Raw genomic sequence first — 23,785 nt, forward strand, 5'->3', positions numbered from 1 at the left:
CCGTGATGTCCCTTCATTGATGGATTAAAGGCCAGAAGTCCACATGACCGTCATCATCAAATTCTTCCATGAGAACCCTGAATACAATGAGGTCTGATTGAGGACATTTATGTTAGGTAGAATGCCTAGAGGGGGCTGGGAGGTCTCGTGGCAGATTTTATTTTTTTCTCCAGCCGTCTGGAGTTTTTTTTTTTTTTTTTTTTTCTGTCTTCCCTGACCATCGGACCTTACTTTTATTCTATGTTAATTAGTGTTCCCTAATTTTAATTCTTATTTATTTTGTCTTTTTTCTCTTTCTTCATTATGTAAAGCACTTTGAGCTGCTTTGTTTGAATGAAAATGTGCTATAGAAATAAATGTTGTTGTTTTATATTTTTGACTTTTTTTTTCTTTGTTTAGTGCCCAGGAACACTAACCCTTGCATACGATAAGGTTTTAATATACGGTGTCAAAGATTGTTGAGAAAATCTGTAAACATGGGTGCAGTATTTAGGGTGCCAACCTGGCCACAGCCGTGTTTAATAAGCAGCAATAAAAATGAAAACAGTCCCACTGCACTCCTTGCATGTTTTAGTAACTAAGACTTTAGAGAGCTCTGTCTCCTTTGCTGTGACAGGTCCAAAAGATGGCGTTCTCGACTCGTCTTTCCAGTTATATTAGCCTGCTGCTGGAAGCGGTGAGGCTTGGGATGCATGGCAAGTGGCGTGGCTAGGGACAGTCTCCTGGTGATTGCTTCATATTGTGGAGAAAACAAGAGGCATGGTTAGAACTCTGCACACCTGGACCCTGTCCCCACCTCATGTATGAATGCGTGACAACTGCTATTTCAAATATGATTTAAGTTATCATTGTGCTAATATTAAATTAGGGTTAATAATAAAAATCAAGCGTTAAGTTCTATAGCGTATGTTTTATAAGGAGGCATTTTACTACATTTCAGAAATATTAAGTGAAATATTGTGTCAAAATTCCCTATTTGCTCTACTTGTGCTTTTACAGCTTTGTCAGTGATTGTGTGTTTATATGACACAACACTGCACCTTCTCTCTGAGTAGCTCCAGTAGACCATACTTGTCAGCTACCTGTTAAGTTGTAGCTTTTGATAATGAAACTTTGCATTGCAGCACATAGAGATGAAATGCAGTTAAATTATGTTATATTAAGCTTGTTGGACACTGGCAGAAGTCAATTAGTTATAGGCTTTTCCCTGCAGTGTTGATTTTTGCTGAAATTGAAAACACTACAGCTGCTGGTACAAAATGATGTTTCGCTTAAATGGTCAATAATAGTCGATAAAATTAGAACAGAAAATTCTTAAGTTGATATATTGTATAGCAACACACACCTTCTTCCCAACCAGAAACCTGAGTGCTTTTCTCTGTTTATGGTTCATTAACTTCTTTGCAGAGGGCCCAGCTGTCAATAAGTTGTTCAAGACTGGCTTTTATTTTCTAACTTGGTGATATATTCATGTTAATGTTGAAATGGAAAAATTCAATGGAGAAATCTGTATTAAGTAAGCCTTAAAACTACAGAGACATTCAAAGAGTGACACCTTAATGGGTAAGTTTTAGAAAGGCTTATTAGAATGTTCAGCTAGAGGTAAGATAGATTTCCATTCTAACTGGAAGACATCAATAGCACACCTTAAAAATTTCTCTCTGCTCTCTGGTTCACATTTGTACAAATCTTAGGAAAGAACATCTGACAAACTGTGAACACCTCTATTCAAAATTAAAAGTTTTTCTCACATCTCTGTCTTAAAGTGTTTCCTATGTTGGCTCCATATGTTATGCGAGTGATGTACAACCATACTGCTTGTACTCCTGGACATATTTTTTTTTCCGATACGTTTCATCACTCACCCAAGTGGCTTCCTCAGTCTCCTAGTCTCTAGTCACTTGGATGAGTGATTAAACGTATTGGAAAAATAACTATGTCCAGATGAACAGAATCAACTTTCAAGAATTTCCTTACCTGGATTATTGAGCATGCATCAAGACATACTGCTTGTAATTCGGCGAAAGTTATCAATGATTATAGCAACATTACATTTTTTTAGGAAATTATTTTTGCAGATTTTTCATTCATAAATGTATATATCATAAAAGTAATTTTAAGAGCAGGATTTTTACACCTTAATATTCTAAGAATTGGTACATTTCAATCTATTAAGAAATTGTTTGGTACCATAGAATGTATTTTGTCCACAAAGGCTGATAATCTGTTAGCATTTTAATGTCATTGCTATATTTGCCACTAAATGCTTTGAATCTTTAGTCTGAGCATTTCTTTCTTATTATATTAGGTATCCATACTTGCTTTGTGTGCAAGATTCCTGGTTCAGATGTGAAGCGCTGCTTGATCCCTGTGTGTGGTAAATTCTACCATGACCAGTGTATCACCAAGTATGCACCTACATTGCCTCAGAACCGTGGGTTTCGATGTTCATTGCATATCTGTCTGTCCTGTTATATCTCAAATCCAGCAAGTCCCTCCATTTCTAAAGGTAAATAACTTCTGAATTTTGTTTTTTTTTCAGTGCAAATACATTTGAATCAGGCAACACATCTTCTAAATCTGGAAAAAACTGCAAAATTAAATATCAGCAAACCAAATAATGTTAATGGATTGAGTGGTCCCCTTTCTTTGTAGTATTTGTTGTACTTTTAATTTCTTTAATAATGAGTTAATTAGTTAACACACACACACACACACAGTAAACGTAACTGTACAGTATTTCAGGTATAAGGAATTAAAACGTTGAGTTCTATGTAAACATATTTATGTAATAAAATTGCTGACTTTCACAAAAGTAAAAAAAAATAAGCCTAGAAGACTATTTAGTTTATTTTTGTTATTCTACACTAAACTAAGGAAAATAATTAAAACATTGTTATGGATTTATTTATTAAATTATTTTATACTGGAACTACCTTGTTATTCTGACCAAGGCTTACGTGCATCTACTAGAAAAAGTAAAATATGCCACCTCAGATTTATCAAAGCAAGAAACCATGAATGTATTTTATCAAGTCCTTTTAAAATTCACCCTAATGAGCCTATATTGTGAAGAAGGGGGCTCTGCACACCCCTGGATGATGGGGTCGCTCCTCCAAGGCCCCCTCTTGAACGCTGTTGCAATGGGAACAAATACAGTTTGCCTCCTCTTTTCTCCGTTAGATGCTGGGCTGCTGCCGCTGTGTCGCGTGATATGCTTCTCGTGCAGCACTTCCTATATTTAAAAGCCTGCACACCTCCAGACATCCTGTGCTTTATGCTTTATTATGCTGTCTATGAATAAATTTTATGTTTCTTGAAAACCTTGAGTGAATCTGTGCAATTGTGTAATCCATCCATTATCCAACCCGCTATATCCTAACACAGGGTCATGGGGGTCTGCTGGAGCCAATCCCAGCCAACATAGGGCGAAAGGCAAGAAACAAACTCCGGACAGAGTGCCAGCCCACCGCAGGGCGCGCACACACACACCAAGCACACACTAGGGGCAATTTAGAATCGCCAATGCACCTAACCGGCATGTCTTTGGACTGTGGGAGGAAACCGGAGCACCCGGAGGAAACCAATGCAGACATGGGGAGAGCATGCAAACTCCATGCAGGGAGGACCCGGAAGCTACCATTGCGCCACCATGCCGCCCATTGTGTAATCCAAGCGTGACAATATATATAAAATGCTAGCCATCCCCCGCAGCTTCGCCCATGTAGTAGTGAAACAGGACAAACTTTAAAAATCAATGAACAAACAGGTATCGCTAACTAAGTAGAGGCCAGGTCAGCTCCAAAACGTGGCTAGAGGTAGAGCGATTTGAATGGAGGCTAGTACGTGAGTGAGGGTGGCCCCACCCGGCTCACCACTCTTGACGTCACACTTCCCCCTCCCCTTGGCCCGCAGCCTCTGTCTTGGATTTATATAAATATATCGTTCCTGCAAGTGAACTATGATTCTTAGCCCAATGAGAGAAGTCGCAAAATCAACTGGAAAGTTCAAGCAAATTACAGAAAAAATCCCTATCTAAATCCGTTAAGTAGTTCTCTCATAAAAAGCAGATTGACAGACAAACGTTGGATTTTTATATATATAGATTTCATTTTCTTTTAATTTTGAGTATGCTGCAAATATTAAAGCAAGGGCCCTATTTTGTAGTACAGTTTAATAAATAGTAATCAGAACGGAAGGCTACAAAGCCTGCCACAACCTGGTGTTATGATCATTGAGTTTTTAACTTTTTTTTTTTTTCCCCTGGGTTTTACCAATATATATTACATATGCATATGCGTATTACCAAGATGCCAATTTTTGTAGTGGATGCTGCCATTTTGAATACCCTTGCTATGATACAATGACTTGTTGCTGGGCTGTGTCCTAGAAGTTGTGGCATGTAACCTCTTCAGTACAATGGTGTTTAAGCCAGTACTGCATGTAACACCTTGTCCATGCTTATGAATAGTTCAAAGTACTTGCAAAATGTATTTATAGTTTGATTTTGTGGTTATGAAAATTTTGGTCAGTACCTTTTTACTCAGATTCTTGAAATCCGTTTTGGTTTAGAGTACTTTGTGGAACACATGAATTGTTTTTCGACTTTCATCTCCCATTTCATCCCTTATTCCTACAGTCTACCAGTCAATATACCTGGATGTACTGTAATGCTGTTCACTGTTTTTTATTATATTTTTGCAAAACTTTTTTTTATGTTAATTTTCTTTTAAAATAACTTACTCTTTTTTTGTGACAAATAAAGTTTTCATCTTATGATTCAAGCTATGCATTCAGTTTTCCTTTGCTGTTCCTTTTCCACCAGCAACCTAGTGTCCATTTGCTCTTTTTCATTATTTTTTACATCATTTTGTTTGACAGATTTTTTATTTGTTGTGCATTATTATGAATACTCTTTTGTAAATGTAACATTGTATTTAAACCAGATTTTTTTCCCTCAAATATATTTTAGGCAGTTTCTAATTGGGTTCATTTACAAAGATATCTTCGGTTCATTTAGTGACTGTTCTTTTTGACATGTAACTTAGTATTAAGCTTGTTTTTCTTTTGTGGTCAGTTTTTTTTATTTATACTAAATTTCTGTTTTGCAGGTCGGCTGACACGATGTGTGCGCTGCCCTGTGGCATACCATGCCACTGATACCTGTATGGCTGCAGGAAGTGTAATCTTGGCTAATAACAGTTTCCTGTGTCCCAACCATTTTACTCCACGAAAGGGCTGCCGCAATCATGAGCATGTAAATGTCAGCTGGTGTTTTGTCTGTTCAGAAGGTGGGTGTGCAAAACAATTCTAGGTTCCCTAAACCTTTGAGAGAGATTTTCTTGGTAATGAAAAGGTATTATGGACAATCTGTAAAGCAGTCATAAAGTATCTATGCTGTGTGTTCCTCTTAAAGAGTGGCTTGTTTCTCATCAGGTAAGGGGTGAGCAGCAGCCCAAAATTGAGAATTCAAGCACCCAAGGGTCTTGTTCATGAGTTGAGGGTAAAGGTGATTGTGTGACTAAAAAAATGCTGCAGTGGCTTTGACTTTGAAGATGTTTGTTCAGGACCATGGTAGTAAAAAGGGTGCTAAATTCTCAGACAGCTTAATGATATACTCTCAAATGTGATGTGGCTGAAATGAGATTCCTGCACAGGGTTGCTTACTGTATGTCACACTGCATGATAGTAGGAGCTTAGCTATATAAGAGGACCTCAAAGTCAAACCACCAGATCAAGAGGAGCCAGTTGAAGTGTGATTGTAGCAAGCATGTCTACTACTCCACCAGGACTTATTCTTTTGGCCGTGTACCAGGCAAGGCTTGCTGGGAAAAGACAAAAATGGCAGACTCTGGACATCCTAGTTATTTTGTGTAATGAATGGCCAAGAGAAGTAGAGTGAAATATAATATTCAGTTTGTTCATTTTCTAATCTCTCCTCCAGTAATAACTGTAAATGAAAGAATGCAATACCGCTCCAATCCATCATCCATGCTGTTACTATTGCTTCAGTAGTAGCAACTAACTTTGCAGCTTTTTGTAAACTCAATTGCTATTTCCAGTTTGTTTTTGCAGTAATTGTTCAAAATGTCAGTAGTGGACAATATAGTTGCACAGTTTGCATTTCCACTCTCTAGCTGATGAAAATGCACTTAAAAACTTTATACTGAAAATAATTTTTATTTAATATTTAATATACAAAGAAAATTCATATCCTGCATGCCAGTATTGAAAGAGGCCTTAAAGTTTGTAGTCATTTTCATCACATGAATGGAGTGATAAAAGATATTAAAATCAATTGTTAAAGTTAGATTTATTAATGATGATAAAATAGAATCGGTAGATTAAATATTTAGAGCAAACTCATGAATGTTTGTAATGTTTTTTGTTTTGATCAATTTACCATTTGCTTGATTCTAACTTTCACTGGTAAATTGTTTGAATTCAAAATTTATTAAAAAAATATGAAGAGTTTGCACAAAGTTGACCAAACTTCAATGTACTGAATATTTGGTTTTAACTATTTTTTTTAATTTGTGTTCTGTCTTAGTTTTGAATGTGTCTGTGTTGAAAAAGAAATTAATTTGATCACATACATAGATCTGTTTCTTTAGTAAATCTGTTTCCCAGAAGCGTATAATGCTTCCAGCAGTGTTGAAATTAATTCGAGATAAAGGGTAAAAATGTCCTTATGGTAAACAGTTTTGCCTCTTAAAACAAAAACACAAGCACATGGACAAAAAATGTAACCAAAATTAAATATACTATAATATGTGTGTAAGTCCTGGGTATGATATTAAACTGCATCCGGCCCTGCAAGCAGTCCCCCAACTTGCAGGGAAATTATGGGGGTTGTGGCAAGATTGGCACTCCATCTACCATTTAAAAAAAAACCTTACACAGCTCTCTGATGAGAGGCAGGACTTGTTTCTGCTCTCCGCAGGAGTAGCTCTGCTGTAGCCTCCCATAGGAAGGCTGATCGCATTATGAGGGGGGTGGGGGAAAGCCCCTTATCCCCGGAAGAGTCAAAAATGTCAGAGAGCCAATGGAGTCATGGCTGTTGGGGATCGAAACTGGTGTGGTGCTGAGTCATCGCCTGCTACATGGCAGCACTCTGGTCCCAATTTGAGGTGGCCCATCCAGGTAGGTGCATGGAACGTCTTGTCACTCCGGCATGATGATCCATCTTCCTCTGCTGTTGGAAGAGCTTTGTAAACTCCACCTTTCAGTGGCAGCACTCTCTGAGGTGCACAGACATGGGACTGGCCAGATCTCTGTAGGTGGGTACACCTTTTATTGATCTGGTCGCTCTGATGGCTGTTATACTCGGTGAGTAGCTGTTGCTGTAGTGGATCGGCTCCTTCTGATGGTATCCGATGTCACTCCTTTCAATGAGTGTATTATGAGACTGAGTAGGGCACTCTCTGGGTGCCTTGTCTGTGGTCTCAGTGTATGCTGTGACCATGGTGAGTGCTGTCTCAGTGAGGGAGACATTTTTATTCACAACTTCTCTCTGTGGTTGATGGGTGCTCGCGAGGTGACACTCCTCTATTCATGGGTGACTTCAAGGTGACCACTGGCACTGACAGGGCTGGCTGTGAGGATTGTGTCGGCCCCCATGGGTCTGGTGACTGTGGTGAAAGTATCTCCATATTTCTTGACTTTGCAAAAGGTCTGGGGCTATGGATCACTGGATCCTGGTTCCAGCACCCTGAGCTTCATTGTTTGACTTGGTACTCCAATACTGGCGGTGCGGTGAAGGAGATCGATCACATCCTCATGGGCAGATGCTGCAGGATCTACAGAAGTGCCCAGTTTGTGAATTCTGACCACAGACTTGTTGCTACTTTAAAGATCCATCTTAGGTCCATTAGGCTACCACCTAAGAAAATGAGGTTAGACCTGGCCAGACTCCCAAGATCAGGCTGTTTCTAACCAGCTTGCACACAGTTTGTGTGAGGAACTTGCACACTTGAGTATGACTGCTGATCCTAATGTAATGTGGGAGACCTTCTGTGACAAGACCCTAAAGGTTGCTGAGGGATGTGTTGGTGTTACCAGTATTCCAAGAAGGCGGTGTTTCATCTTGCAGGGCACCGTGGATATCATCGAGAGGAGTCGCAGCGCACAGCTTGATGGCAACTCCAGTCTGTACTGGGAACTGAGAAGAACGGCTGTGAGGGTTCTGAGAACACATAAGGAGGCGTTTGTTAGAGTAATCTGTGAGCAAGTGACACAGCATCTATGATATAGTGACCCACATCCTGCTTACAGAAGAGTCAAAACATTACAAACATCCGAATCTGTTCCTCGGAGAGTTGCAGTCATGGTGGTTGATGGAATGGTCCTTACGGATGACACTGCAGTTTTGACCTGCTGAGCTGACTGCTTTTAGTAGCTTTTTAAAGGTGATTCTCTGGGTAGGGAAAGGTGATCACCTGGACTGCGGCAACTACAGGGGGTTAACACCACTCTTGGTGCTGGGTAAGGTCCTTGCTAAGGTCTTCCTCAATAGGATCCATGATTAGTTGCTCCCCTACCACCAACCAGAGCAGTCAGTTTTTATGCCTAAGAAGTCTATCATCGACTGCATCCTGACACTGAGAGTTCTCATTGAGCGCAAATGTAAATATTGGCAGAGTTTTGCAGTCTGTCAATTTTTGTAAAGCATTCGACTCAGTTGATCAAGCTTCCCTGTGGGACATTGGAGACTTTGCGGGATCCCCTCATAATTGCTGGATATAATGGCTGTACTGTACACTGGTACTGTGAGTGCCGTGCAGAGTGGAGGCAGAACCTCTGTTTTTCCCAGTTGATTATGGGGTTCGTCAGGGGTGTGTTCTTACTCCTACTCTGTTCAATGCTTGCATGGACTGGGTGTTGGGCAGGGCAGGGGTGTGAGGCATCTGTTGGTGGAGAAAGATTCACTGATCTTGACTTTGCCGACAATGCTGTGATCTTTGCGAAGTCAATGGAGACTCTGATCAGGTCTCTTCAGAGACTGAGTGAGGAGTCTGAGCATCTGGGCTTGTGAGTATCCTGGATAAAAACCAGGATCCAGGCCTTTAATGACCCTTTGAGCCCAGCCATCAGCAATGTATCTGTTTGCGGAGAGAGTGTCGACATTGTCGAGAGGTTTACTTACCTCGGCAGTGACATTCATATCTCTGGTGTCTCTTCCTATGAAGTCAGCAGACAGATTGGGAGAGCACAGAGGGTCATAAGGTCGCTGGAAAGGGTTGTAGAGCCCTTACTTCTTGTTTTGCTATATGGTTGCAAGACATGGATGCTATCCAGCGATCTGAGACGAAGACTGGACTTCTTCGGTACTGTGTCTCTTCTGAGAATCCTTGGGTACTGCTGGTTTGACTTTGTGTCACATGAACAATAGCTCATGGAGTCCCGAATGAGGCACATTACTTGCATAGTGAGTTAGTGTCAGTTACAGCACTATGGCCATGTGGTGTGTTTTCCTGTGGGTGATCCAGTCTGCAGAATCCTCATTGTTGAGGACCCGAGCAGCTGGACCAGGCCAAGGGATTGGCCACGTAACACGTGGCTACGGCAGATAGAAATTAATTTCCGGAGGGTGGGGGGCATCCAACCAGGATCCTGAGCTGTTTCGTCGTGTGGTGGGTACGGCAACATGCTGTACCAGTACATGCTCCACAACCTGACCTGACCTGAATATGTATAAATGTCACTGTCGCACTTAAACACGACTTTAACACTCTGATTCTGAGTCATGTTATGTTTTAACTGCTTCTTCCTTTTGTGGCTTGTACTGATTCACTTTCTAAACTCTGTGATTGGTAAAACCTGCTACAAACATAAATAACAATATACTACCACCAAAATAGTATTAAATCAGTCTGCCAACAGTTGAGAATGGAACTTAGATTGACTTAAACTATAAATGCATTCTGATAAAATACTTTGAATGTGTTGTAAAGCTTTCCCTCAAATGCCGTTGATGATGATGAAGAAAACTTGCTGTATATTTTTAATGGTTTCTGACCACGTGTTATGAAGCTGACAGACTCCATTTTTGCATTGTTCTTATTATACTTAGTAGTTTGATTCTCATGAATAAGTATGGAATCTACCAGTTCCAAAATCATTTCACAGTCTGTGTATCAAGTAACCGTGAAGAAATTGCCGTTAATAATGTGGCCCCTATGTATCTAACAGGGGGCGTTAGCTCCCTGGGATGGGAATGAGTTCTTTTGTAATTGCGGCGTGTTACATAACCTGAATCTATATAGATATAATATAAAAAGGTGATACCCTCCCTTAGTGATACGGCAGTAAGAAATCACATAGGAGAAATAGCTTCGTTTAAAGATGGCTTACGCTGCATAATAATAATAATAATACATTTTATTTATATAGTGCCTTTCCCATGTTCAAGGCACTTACAGAATATAATAAAGAACGGCAGCATATACAGTATATAGCATTGTACAAACCAGATAAATAAATAAAGAAGATTAAGACAGTGAATTCTGAAAAAAAAAGAAACAAAAATAGACAAAAATAAACAAAAATAGACGAAGGAAGCAGACGGATGGATGGGAGATAACGTCATCCGATCCTGAAAATCCTTCACTGCGACAGCGAAAATGGCAGACTCTTCACATCGGGCCCCCACTCCTGAACTGGGTTCTTGCCATTGATAAGAGTAAAAAAGCAAAAAAACATAAAATATTAAACAAGATTTGCCTACTAGGATTCTGCTGCCCTGCTTCATTTAGTACAATACCTCATTAGTCATGCACTGAAAATTTGAAACGTTGTCAGCAGTCAATACTTGTATTGTTTACAAGAAACCAAAAGCATTTCTATAAAAATAATAAAACAAGGCCATTAATATCATAATACAGTAGTAACCCCTTAAAAGACATTGTTTAATTCACTAACCTGCATATATTTAGTGTAGGAATTTTCATTAATAGGTGCACACTTTACCCACATCTACTGCAGCTCTGCATGATGCCAGCATCATCTCTATGCTGTGTGTACAAGTCCAAGCTGGGTCGTTTAAAGCCAGTGTTCAAAACACATCTCTTGTATGAAATACACACACAATTTTCTAATAATTACTCAGCAACAATTAAATAGTATATGTAAGTTAAGTATAGCCATTTTTAGCATATACTGTGCTGCAGTTCATGGAATCTGCCACAATGGCAAGTACTTTGCCTGTTGTTTTTTTATACGTTTATATCTAGACCCCAACACTTTAGTGGACTCTGCTGTAGTGAAATTTATTGAATTGCAAGACCAATGTATCAGATATTTAAACACCATTATTAAGTGTCTTTATTATTATATGCTAAGAATATGCTTCTGTTAGTAGATTTGCTACATGAGTGTAAAATCCTGTCATGCCAAATCTACCAAATTTAACTAAGCTGAAATGTGTTTGCAGAGACTTCAAAGCTCAATATGAATCTTGCATATCGGATTGCCTTAAAATCAGAGTTGCCAGTCTTGATGGTGCAGATCAGAATTGAACTTGAAAAATCTTAAACTGTGCATTTCTCGTTAATAAAATATGCAGAGATATTTCTGTTAAAAATTAATATATACATGTTTAAGTAATGATTACTGCTTGACGGTGTAGAGTATTATAACCAGCAGATGTTTTGTTTTTGTAGTTTATGGAAAATTACCACTGTTTTACTATACTTTTTTACAGTATATTTTGCTGTTGCTTGTTTATGGCAGGGGGAAGTTTACTTTGCTGTGAGTCATGCCCAGCTGCCTTTCACCGTGAGTGTCTAAACATCGAAATGCCCGAAGGTAGTTGGTTCTGCAATGACTGCCGTGCTGGGAAAAAACCCCACTATAAGGAGGTGGTGTGGGTCAAAGTGGGTCGATACAGGTCAGAAGCTCTTTTGCTCTTTCCATCACTCCAACAGTCAATAAATCACACTAACTGATTCTGTATGCAAGTAGTGATCAGTATATTACTTTATCTTGACTCAGGATTTAATTTTTGATAGTTTTTTGAGTACTTTATTAAGAGTGCTATAATACAAATTTTCAGGAATTTAAAAGAACTAAGTCATTTTAAAAATGGTTAACTTAACCAAAATTTGTTACCAGCTGAAGAAGAAATCCTTCTCAGTACGTTGTGTGATTGGAACTGTTCTATTAAAGATTATTACTTTAGTGTTAAAACAGGATTATTATTTTTAATAGTGTACCAGATTCACACAATGCCTACTGCGGGTTCATTCTCACATAGACTAGAAACTGCAACATTATGATCAGCCCAGCAGGAAAGCTGAAATGGGTGTAACTTAGTCTGTTGAGCTAGGAAATTACTCCTGTAACTTGGTATGCTACTCTCGAGTTTTCTTCAGTGATTGGTCGGTGATGTAGTAATGCTATATATCCCTTACCAAAATGTATTTCTTTTTTAATTAGAGTTTAATGTTAAGTTAACCCAATGAATGACTCCAATCTTGTGCTCATTCTTAGCAGCCTTTAAACCCTTGTTTCAAAATTGTAGAAGTCAGTTGTGTAAGTGAGGATGGAGATCTATGGTTGACTATAGTCTAAATACCTGGCTTATTAATACTGCTTGGCAGGTATGTGAGGACACTTTTTTATCTTTTATTTTATATATAGCTCTTTTCACAAAGCACATCATAACAAGGTCCTTTTTTGTTTAGTGGGTGCACTTATTTTTGTTTTCAAGAGTAGAAACACTTCATGTTTTAAAGTATAAGCTGAAGACCTCTTACATCACTCAATGTTTGCCAGAATGGGAATTGCAAAGATTAAAATAAAATTGCTCACTTAAATTTCTATCCATTTTTTTCACCTTTTTAATTTTAGTAATATGAACTTATTTTCTTTATCTTTGTGTAAGAGAAAAAAAACATCTTGATGAAGGCAATGAATATAACAAGGCAATATGCATAGACGTGTTTCCTTTCTTAGAAGTGTGCTTTAAACATCTAGTAACCTCAAATTTTAAAGCTTTTTGCTTGCACGCTTGACCTTATGCTGGGTTCAGGACAAGCCATTTTTTCTCAAAATTAGTACATAGCTGAAAAATGGAGATATTTAATTTCTTGGTTGTATGTATTTTTAAAAATATTTGAAATATATGAAAGTTTTTGTCTCCCTTTGTGTATATAAAGAGATATTTACACAAATGAAATACCGATTTACAGTGGAACCTTGGTTCACGACCATAATTCGTTCCAAACCTCAGGTCGTAAACCGAATTGGTCGTGAACCGAAGCAATTTCCCCCATAGGATTGTATGTAAATACAATTAATCCGTTCCAGACCGTACGAACTGTATGAAAATATATTTTTTAAAATATTTTTAAGCACAAATATAGTTAATTACGCCATAGAATGCACAGTGTAATAGTAAACTAATGTAAAAACATTGAATAACACTGACAAACACCCAGGCTCCCTGCTCAGCTGCACGTACAGGCTCGCTCTCAGCTGCACCCGCGCTCTGTGTCTCTCTCTCTCTCTCTCTAGCACGCGAGCCTGTCCACTCTCTCTCTCTCTCTCTCTCTCTCTCTCTCTCTCTCTCTCTCTCTCTCTCTCTCTCCAGCACGCGAGCCTGCCTGCTCTCTCTCTCTCTCTCTCATCAGCACACGAGCCTGCCTGCTCTCTCTCTCTCTCTCTCTCTCATCAGCACACGAGCCTGCCTGCTCTCTCTCTCTCTCTCTCATCAGCACACGAGCCTTCCTGCTCTCTCTCTCTCTCTCTCTCTCTCATCAGCACATGAGCCTGCCTGCTCTCTCTCTCTCATCAGCACATGAGCCTGCCTGCTCTCTCTCTCTCTCTCTCTCATATCAGCACAGAGCCTGCCTGCTCTCTCTCTCTCTCATCAGCAGACAAGCCTGCCTGCTCTCTCTCTCTCTCATCAGCAGACAAGCCTGCCTGCTCTCTCTCTCCTCAGCATACGAGCCTGCCTGCTCTCTCTCTCTCTCTCTGTCTCTCTCTCTCTTTCTCTCTCATCAGCACACGAGCCTGCCTGCTCTCTCTCTCTCTCTTACATTGCAGCAGTTCAGCAGTTCACGTCTGACCGAGAACAATGCAACACGTGCGGAAATCATCAGCGCGCACAAACCGAAAGGGAAAGTGGCTTGTTCGTATATTGAGTGTGTGGTCGTGAACCGAGGCAAAAGTTTGGCGAACTTTTTGATCGTAAACCGAGTTGTACGTGTACCGAGGCGTTTGTGAACCGAAGTTCCACTGTATTTAAGTAAATAATTGTTCATTTTATGAATGGATTAGCTCCTTGTAGTTCCTGATTTATAATTGGGATATGCACTTTACATAGATAGTATTTGATTACAGTAGTTATTAGCATGAATTTTAGACTTCATTTTTTCATAATTGTTAAATGACTAATTCTGTGAAAATGCTAGATTTTGAAGCCTTCTGCTCCAATAGACAGAAAATACTACAGCACGATTAGAATTGAAAGTGTTAAATGTGTAGTTTCCTCAAATAAATTCTGTTTGATATCTGACCCAGGCACTATATCTTTTTCTTTTTTTTTTTTTTTTTTATTTGTTAGTGATTGTAACTGAGAGCAGCAGTTATGGATATACTGTACAGTATATGTGCTTGTACACACACAATAGATTCAAGAAGTTATTGTGCCAGTTATAGAAATTCATGAAGAATTTAAATGTAAATTAGATAAAATTGAGTAATACAGAAATCCTGTTTATCTAGTAAAGATTTTTAAAACATAAAATAATAATGTTAATCCTTGACTTGCTTAGTCTTTAATGCTTTGCCAAGACACCTTATAATTGCTCTGTACCATTTAAACTTTAAACATCTAATATTATATAAAAGCTTATACCTGTACAGGTTTCCACTTGCATGCCACAATTTATCCTTAAGAAACCTCACTGATTTTTCTCTGCTTCTGTGCCAGAAGTGATGAAGTACATTCACATGGTGTGGTGTCAGCTGCTTTTCAAATTCCAGGCAGATGACCTTAAAAATCTCAGAAAATGTCTTGTTAAATTAAAAAAAAAAATTTAAAATTCTTATCAGGTTTATTTCTTATTGACTTCATTAATCAAATGTTTAATCAAAAAACCTGTACGTGAAATAAACTGTTTAAATTGTTGAGATCTTCTTTTTTCATCTTAATAACTTATATAGATTAAATATCTTTAGAATAATACCTAACTTGTTAGTCTAAATATTCAGACATTCATTTAAAGAAACATGGTTGAGAATTTGCAAATCTTAAAATACAGCCAGTGCTTTAGTTTGCTAGACAGGCTTTTAGATACATTACCAATGACACATGTACATTTCCAGATGCCACTTTGTCTTTTGAATTAATATCTGTCTAAACTATTTGTAGGTTTTTTTTTGCATTTTAGTTAAAATTGATCACTTGGCCTTATTGATAAGTTGCCTGCTACCAACTTAGTTAAAAGCAAAAAGTGATTTTTTTTCCTCAACCCACACCTAACACCCTGCCCAACCCCCTCTTATCTTAATTGTTGAAAAACTTAAAATAATATGTGAGAATTTCTGTTTGGTGCCACTTAGAAATCGGGCATATCAGAAATGTGAGAATACGATTTTACTTTCTACATCATCAGTAGCTCTGCTCACCTAATCCTTAATTTCTCTGTCTCCATTTGCAGATGGTGGCCTGCTGAAGTGAGTCACCCAAAGAATATTCCTGTTAATATTCAAAGAATGAAGCATGATATTGGTGAATTCCCAGTACATTTTTTTGGATCTAATGACTACCTGTGGACTTATCAGGCACGTGTCTTTCCCTATATGGAGGGAGATGCAAGCAGTAAGGATAAGATGGGTAAAGGGGTAGATCCAGTTTACAAGAAAGGTAAGTTTAAACTCTGTATAATGCATTTTATTTTGAAAAAGAAGTGAAAAAGATTAAATTTAAATTTCTTCTTTAGTGGAGTAAAAGTAAGGTTGTGTTTTCAGTCTGCCTCTGACTTTAACATTCCCCAGCATAAATGCCAAATGTCAATGTTCATTACTTGCTTTATTTTAGTTTACATTGCAGCTCAACATGTTAATACCCCTATTATAATATGATTTTGGCTGTGCTGTTCATGGTAAACATGGAATTTCTCCCAGAAAAAATGGTTGTAAACAAATGCTTAGTTTTTCATTGGGTATATCCCATGTAAGGATAGCATTAATTTAGCATGATTTTAGGTATGCAGTTTTGTTTAGTGTATGCCCTGTTATTTTATATTATTATAAACAGATTTTTGTTTCTTGGAATGTTTTTTTCCTAAAACCATTCAAGCCCTTTTTAATAATAATGAAAAATACTTTGATATTCATTAGCTTTGCAGGAGGCTGCACTAAGGTTCAAGGAATTACAGACTGAAAAGGAAATGAAGCAGCTGCAGGAAGACAAAAGGAATGACAAGAAACCCCCTCCATATAGACATATTAAAGTAAATGATTTTTGCATTTTATATTAATAGCAGAAGAGCAGATGTTAGTGCATTCTTATCATGCTTCTTTCACAGTGCTATGATTTAGGATGGTCTGTGCAGGAAAAGAGGAACTAGTAAATATTTAGAATCAAATTTTAATGGATATTCTCATAAAGACAGAAAAAAAAAAAATTATTGGGTAAGACATTTGCATCAAATTTTAATATACTTTTAACCGTAATTGTTGATTTTTTTTTTTCTTTTTCAGCAATTACCCTGCTTGATCAACAAGCCCTTTTCTAAGGTTCCTTGAACTTGATTCAGTTTTGTTTTTCTGAAATCACTGGAAACTAATAAATTGCTGTATCCCATAGTCATCACCAACACATAAATGTTGTCTTCATTTTGTTTGTTTCTCATGGGCTTAAAGGTAGTTGTATCCAACACCTTATTTTTCTTTGAGGTGAAAGGTCACTTTAGGCTCACTAGTCTTTTGAAGTATAGTACAGTACACTGGTTTTAAAGCAAACTATTCTATTTATGTAATTTTACATTTATTCTGTTTTCCTTTTTATGCTGTTAATGTTTTTGTGTGTACAGGTTAACAAAGTTGTGGGGAAGGTACAGATTTTCACTGCCGACTTGTCTGAAATTCCTCGGTGCAACTGTAAAGTAACCGATGAAACCCCTTGTGGACAGGATTCAGAGTGCATTAACCGCATGCTTCTGTATGAGTGCCACCCTCAGGTGTGCCCAGCTGGGGAGAGATGCCAAAACCAGTGTTTTACCAAGCGTCAGTATCCTGAAGTGGAGATCTTTCGAACTGTGGCAAGGGGATGGGGCTTGCGCTGCAAGACTGATATTAAGAAGGTGACTACAACATTTGAAATAAATTCTGCAGCTGTTGTTTAGAAAATTAAATTTAATAACATTTTATATATATGAAAATTTAGACATCATCTAATTCAGTGTGCATTTGTAGATTGTTGCATTGCATTTTATTGCAAGATTTTCTCAGTGGGTCTTCTAACTTCTTGTAGCTTATCCCAATAAAATCATTGAGTAACTGTCATCACCCATGAACATCAGGGTTGGGAGTAGTTTTCTCTTCATTATATCAGGTTTGCTTATTTCCAATCACAATGACACATTGCTTCACTAAAATGTTTTACACGAGGAAAGCAGATTCAATTGTGTAAAATAAAGAGTAGTTTTTTTTTTGCATTAACATGGCATAAACTTTCCTAAACAAAGCATACCTTCTTAAGTAAGAATTAATTTCTGTTGTTGTTCAGTCCTTGGCCTAACACCCAAAAACTGTGTAACATTTTAACTTCCCAAAACATCTCATACAGACAAGAAGAGCATATATCAGCATATAGCAGTTAAGCATCTGTTCAACTTATGAATAATACTTTATGAGATGCAGTGCATTGTACCATAGCGATTATTTGTGACACTTTATAGGTTTCCACACAATGATAAGATTGGTTATCTCTGTCCTTTCACAAGAATTACAAATAGTCCTGACAAACATGATTATCAGTAAACTACAAATTGCCTCTGTAATAGTTTGCACATGGCATGTAAAGATGATACAAATTCATTTTATTTCATTATATTGTGATTCAGAGCATTCTGTTTACATCTGTGTTAATAAAATATTCATCTAGAAATCTAATTGAATCATATATAAATTAAGGAAAAAAATTAGCATAAGCACATTGTGGTTTTGAAGAAATTGCTGGAAAGAACAGGATAACTTGCTGGTGGACAGTTGTAACATAGGCTTCAGAGTGGAGGTTTCTTTTACTACTATGCACTCAAATGTTGTAATAATTAATGAGTTACAAAGAAACCAATGGTTATAAATTAATAATAGTCTTGGCAATCTCTGAAATTTATGGGAATTCCCTCATGAAAACAGAAAAAAAGAGTGCTGCAGTTTAATACTCTTTTGAAATTATGCTTTAATTTGCAGCTTTATTTTGTGCATGGGTGTGTTTGTACTTTTGTGAGGGAGAAATCATTTGGGAAAGGGGAGAATATTTATTTTTAGTTTAGTATTGAAAGGGCAGCCTGGTAATGCAATGGTTATTGATGCTGCCCCACACAATGCAAGTCCTGGATTCAAATACTGAACCAGTCACTCTCTGTGTAGACTGTTCATATTCTCTAGGGGTTCTAAAGACATTTTCACTTGTCCAAGTTGATCTTAAGTCCAGAAATGATACAGAACCCATCCTTTATATTCATCACATGTTGAAGTGATATTGTGCAGCATATCCATCAGATCTAAAGGGTACCTTTTGATCAAGTTCATAGTTGTGATTTTGCAGAATCACCAGTTGGTTGTACAAATAAACTGCAAATAGTTCAGGTATAATTATTAAGAAAAATGGTTAGTGTAGTTAGATAAGGGGTTATATTATTATGTATTCAAACTCAGACCCCATCAGTAGCATGTATTATAAGTGTTTACAAGAAACCTTAACCAGCACTTTCTAGTTACTTTATTGCACTACGATTAATTTATAGTTGAAGGCAGAACCAAATTACAACATTACCTGCAAACTGCAGAGAAAATAGACTTCAAAAGCAATAGTCATTACAGAAAACAAGTACTGGCCAAAGTAGATTTCCAAACTGAATATTCTCCATTCCTCTTGCTACACCTTAATATCCTATTCATTAAAATCATGACCAAGAGAAAAGATGCACACATCATGCTCCAATACATATCGGACAAACATGACCTACACCAAGAGTGAAAACACAACTACTGCTATACAAATACAGAGACTGAATGCCATGAAGCAGTGGCACACTTAATTTTAATAAAACAATTTGACCGTTTTCATTAACAATTTGCATTAATGCATTCATGTTGTACTTCATAAAACAAATGGTGGATGTTAATTTAAAGTAAACACTCAAATGAATGTTGTCAACACATTTTATATAGAGGTCATTGAGCTATATGTTGCAGTGTCATATGCAAAAAAAACTGTAGGATGTATGTGGAAGTTAAACATGTATCCTATGTAGCCTTTTATTTTGTTATTCTTGTGCTGTGATCTTTGGGATTGCGAACATTACTTGTGTTGTTTGTTCATTTGTTCCCCTACTGCAATGTCATTATCTGCTTAGCTGACATGAATTACAGTAATTTCAGCTGGACTTAGTCCTGTTCCATTGCAAATAATTGTTTTAGCTCTACACAGAATATTAAGCTTAAGTGATAGCATGCAGTGTAGGCTGCAAAGAGTAGTTAGTTGTACTAACAAGCTGGTACATAGTATAGATACATCCATAAAAAATCATACTTGATCAACCTTTGTGTACTCCTTAGGAGTGAATCGTCCACATCCGTCTTTATTTCAATTTAAACTTAAAGGTGACGTGACTGTCTCATTTGCACAAAACAATGATGAAAACACAGACTCATTAATAAAAGGATGAATAAAAGAAATTAAAATTTTGTACATAGTACACAGTTTAAATCCTAACAGTTATGGAAACCTTTAATAAATGACGTCCATTCATGTTGAAAGATAAATGGAGTAGCTGACTTGTGTGTTTGACTTACCCGAAGTGGCTGATATGATTAGCTAAAACAGCATACTTTTGTCATTACTTGTTTGCAAATTCTTGCTTTTATTGTTAATGATTTTAACACAAGTAATGCGCAAGAACACTGGCAAATGGAATGTATTCTGATGATTTTGTTGAACACGAGTACAGATCTGTACATTTCCACAGTGTGTTATGCACATCATGCTGTATATTTTCTGAATATAAATTAACATAATTACAGATCATTTTATGCATTTGGCAGGTTTGGCAACAATACATCTCCGTGATTTCTAATCATTCTTCAGGTGACTAGATTTTTTTTACATTTTAAACATTTTTTTATAATTCTTTTCTATTCCATTATTTCTGCAGGGTGAGTTTGTAAATGAATATGTTGGAGAGATGATTGATGAGGAGGAATGCAGAGCTCGAATAAAACATGCACAAGAACATGACATTTCAAATTTCTACATGCTCACCCTGGACAAGGTAACAACCAGAGTGTCACTGTATCAATAAAATATGCAATTTTGCCTTCTATCTTCATTTTACCCTAACTGCATATGTTTTGTAACCGCAGTATAGATATTCAGCCAGATTGTAGTACCAAATGACATGAATTCTCTGTAATGATATGATAATGTATTGTTGACAGCCAACAATATTTATTTATATACAATAGCAGGTTTTCAGATGCACAAGGTAGCTCAAAGTGCTTTACAAAATTAAATAAAAGGAAGTTAATATAAAACATAAACAAGATTAAGCAATATACAGTATGTAACAAAGAAAAGGGTAAGGCCAGGAGGACAGAGACAACAAAAAAAAAACTCCAGTTAGGCTGGAGAGAAAAAAAAATCTGCAGGGGTTCTAAGGCCAAAAGATGGCCCAGTCCCAATTGGGCATTCTAGCTAGCATAGATGTTCAAAATTAGTCCTTATGGTTTTCAGTCTTCACATGGAAGAAATCGTTGATGATGGTCATGTGGACATCTGGGACACCCACCATTCAATCCATAAACACAGGGGGCAGCATGATACCTTGATCAGGTGGTGGTTCAGAAAAAGAAAGTCCATAGAATAACTAGAAAAGACAGCAGAAAATAGTACAGATTAATAGGGAATTGCAGAACCCAGAGGAAAATAATATAGTGTAATAATATACAGTAGTGTAATAGCTAAAATGTAGCTACGAAAAAGCCATTTTAAAATAATGGGTTTTTAGCAGTTTAAGTTGTATTTTTTAAGTATTCCAAATTTTTGCATAACGGCAAAAGTCACCACACCACTTCTTTTCTGGGTGGCTCTTGGAATTATAAGTAGACCTTTATTTGAAGATCTGATGTTATGACTTGGGAGTGTAAAGGGACAAACATTCCAAAATATTGGACAGAGTAAGATTATTTAAGGCTTTATAAATCATTGGAAGTATTAAAAAGTCAATTCTAAATGACACGGGTAACCAATGTGACAGCGCTAAAACTGTTAAAACGTGCTCAGATTTTCTCTTTTGAGTTAAGATTCTTGCTGCTGCATTCTGTACTAACTGTAACTGATTGATATCTTTCTTAGTTTGTCCTATAAGGAGTGCATTATAGTAATCTAATCGCCCGAAAACAAAAGCTTGAATCAATTTTTCATGAGAGGTTTAACTTAAGAATTGTAGCTAAAGTGAAAAAATGTAGTCCTAGTAATCTGATTAATATGTAATTTACAACTTATGTCAGAGTCAATAGTTACTTATGGCAGCAGACTCTGGACAAAGCAGCATATTAATTCTGTTAGACCTCAGTGCAGCATTTGACACTGTCAGACATGACATTCTACTGTCCAGAATGGAGAACATGCTGGGTATCTATCTATCTATCTATCTATCTATCTATCTATCTATCTATCTACCTACCTACCTACCTACCTACCTACCTACCTACCTACCTACCTACCTACCTACCTACCTACCTACCTACCTACCTACCTACCTACCTACCTGTCTGTCTGTCTGTCTGTCTGTCTATCTATCTATCTATCTATCTATCTATCTATCTATGGCACTGCCCTCCAGTGGTTCAAGTCCTATCTGACTGATAGGCAAGAGTTTGTTAGTCTTTGCAACAGCAGATCCAGCTCAGCACCAGTCACACAAGGAGTTCCTCAGGGCTCTGTCCTCGGCCCTCTTCTTTTCTGTATTTATATGCTTCCCCTTGGCCATATTATTTGTAGCTATGGACTGGGTTATCATTTTTATGCAGATGACACTCAACTCTATTTCAATGTCAAAAGTGCAACTTCATCAGAGTTTTCTCAGCTCTTGCCTCAGTGAAATTAAATCCTGGATGGAGCAGAACTCTTTAAAATTAAATTGCAATAAAACTGAACTCCTGCATATTGGCACTAAAGCGCTACTTAAGAAAATGAGCTCCTTTCCAGTCACTCTTGACGATGATCTCATCAGACCTTCTTCTGATGCAGGGAATCTTGGTGTCATTTTTGATTCCTCCCTTTCTTATTCCGCCCACATAAACCACATTAAAAAACTTTCTTACTTTCACCTCCGTAACATATCCCGTGTTCGCTCATTCCTCTCCTTTTCTAATGCTGAGAAACTCCATGCTTTTATCACATCCCGCATCGATTATTGTAACTCTGTGCTGGCAGGTGCCCCTTCTAATCTTGTATCACAGCTCCAGTTGATTCAAAACTCTGCTGCAAGAGTCCTTACATGAACCAGCAACAGTGAGCACATCACACCCATCCTGCTTCGCCTTCATTGGCTCCCTGTGTCTTACAGGATTGAATATAAAATTATATTAATAACCTACAAATCCTTAAATGGCCTTGCACTGGACTACATCAGTGACCTTCTAAATCACTATGCTCCTGTTCACCTACTAAGGTCCTCTGATTCTGGTAATCTTGTTGTGCCTCACACTAACCTGCACTCTGTGAGTGACAGGGCCTTCCGCTCCATAGCACCCAGACTTTGGAATGACATCCCAAAATTAATTAGATCAGCTGACTCCATTCATTCTTTTAAAAAACAACTTAAAACTCATCTATTTAGGAAGGCTTTTAACTTAACATTGTGCCCTTTCTTTCAGTTTACCTCTCTGTCCAGGTGCTCAGGATAATTTGTGTGTCTGTTTTATCACAAATTAGGTTATTTGTTAGGTTTTTCTTTTATTATTGAATTTAGTATTTTACTCTGGTTTATTGTTCTTTATTCTATTTAATGCTTTGTTAGCTGTTTCATTGTTCTATTCAGGAAAACATTTGTATCCAATGTTACATATACCCTGCTGTTTTTTCTAAGACTCTGTGAAGCGCCTTGAGCATGGGAAAGGCACTATATAAATAAAATGTATTATTATTATTACCCCTAAATTCTTTACCTCTGACTTGACTTTTAAACCTAAGGGCTCAAGTTTATTCTAATACCTTCACTATATCCATTTTTGCCAATCACTTAAGATTTCTCTTTTTTCCTTGTTTAGTTTGAGAAAGTTGCTGCTCATTCATTCGGAAATACAAGTAAGACTTAAGATCAGAGTCAAGAGCGGCAGGATCATCAAGCACTATCGAGATATACAGCTGTGTGTCATCTGCATAGCTGTGGTAGCTCACCTTCTGCTTTGAGATAATCTGACCTAAAGAAAGCATATACAGTGCATCCGGAAAGTATTCACAGCACATCACTTTTTCCACATTTTGTTATGTTACAGCCTTATTCCAAAATGGATTAAATTCATTTTTTTCCTCAGAATTCTACAC

At 37.4% G+C, this 23,785-nt stretch overlaps 1 protein-coding gene across 4 annotated transcripts in view; it reads left to right on the forward strand.

Annotated features, from left to right (window-relative positions):
* The window catches only part of LOC114660282 (histone-lysine N-methyltransferase, H3 lysine-36 specific-like), a 153,791-nt gene that overhangs the window by 108,998 nt on the left and 21,008 nt on the right, over nt 1-23,785 (forward strand). For all 4 annotated transcript variants that reach the window (XM_051933835.1, XM_051933834.1, XM_051933833.1 and 1 more), the window contains exons 13-19: nt 2,309-2,509; nt 5,112-5,291; nt 11,731-11,887; nt 15,666-15,871; nt 16,348-16,460; nt 17,043-17,312; nt 20,391-20,507. In XM_051933835.1, the coding sequence (XP_051789795.1) occupies nt 2,309-2,509; nt 5,112-5,291; nt 11,731-11,887; nt 15,666-15,871; nt 16,348-16,460; nt 17,043-17,312; nt 20,391-20,507 (1,244 nt within the window). The remainder of the gene's footprint in view (nt 1-2,308; nt 2,510-5,111; nt 5,292-11,730; nt 11,888-15,665; nt 15,872-16,347; nt 16,461-17,042; nt 17,313-20,390; nt 20,508-23,785) is intronic.

The sequence above is a fragment of the Erpetoichthys calabaricus genome, chromosome 11 (genome assembly GCF_900747795.2).
Source record: "Erpetoichthys calabaricus chromosome 11, fErpCal1.3, whole genome shotgun sequence".
NCBI classification, from domain to species: domain Eukaryota; kingdom Metazoa; phylum Chordata; class Cladistia; order Polypteriformes; family Polypteridae; genus Erpetoichthys; species Erpetoichthys calabaricus.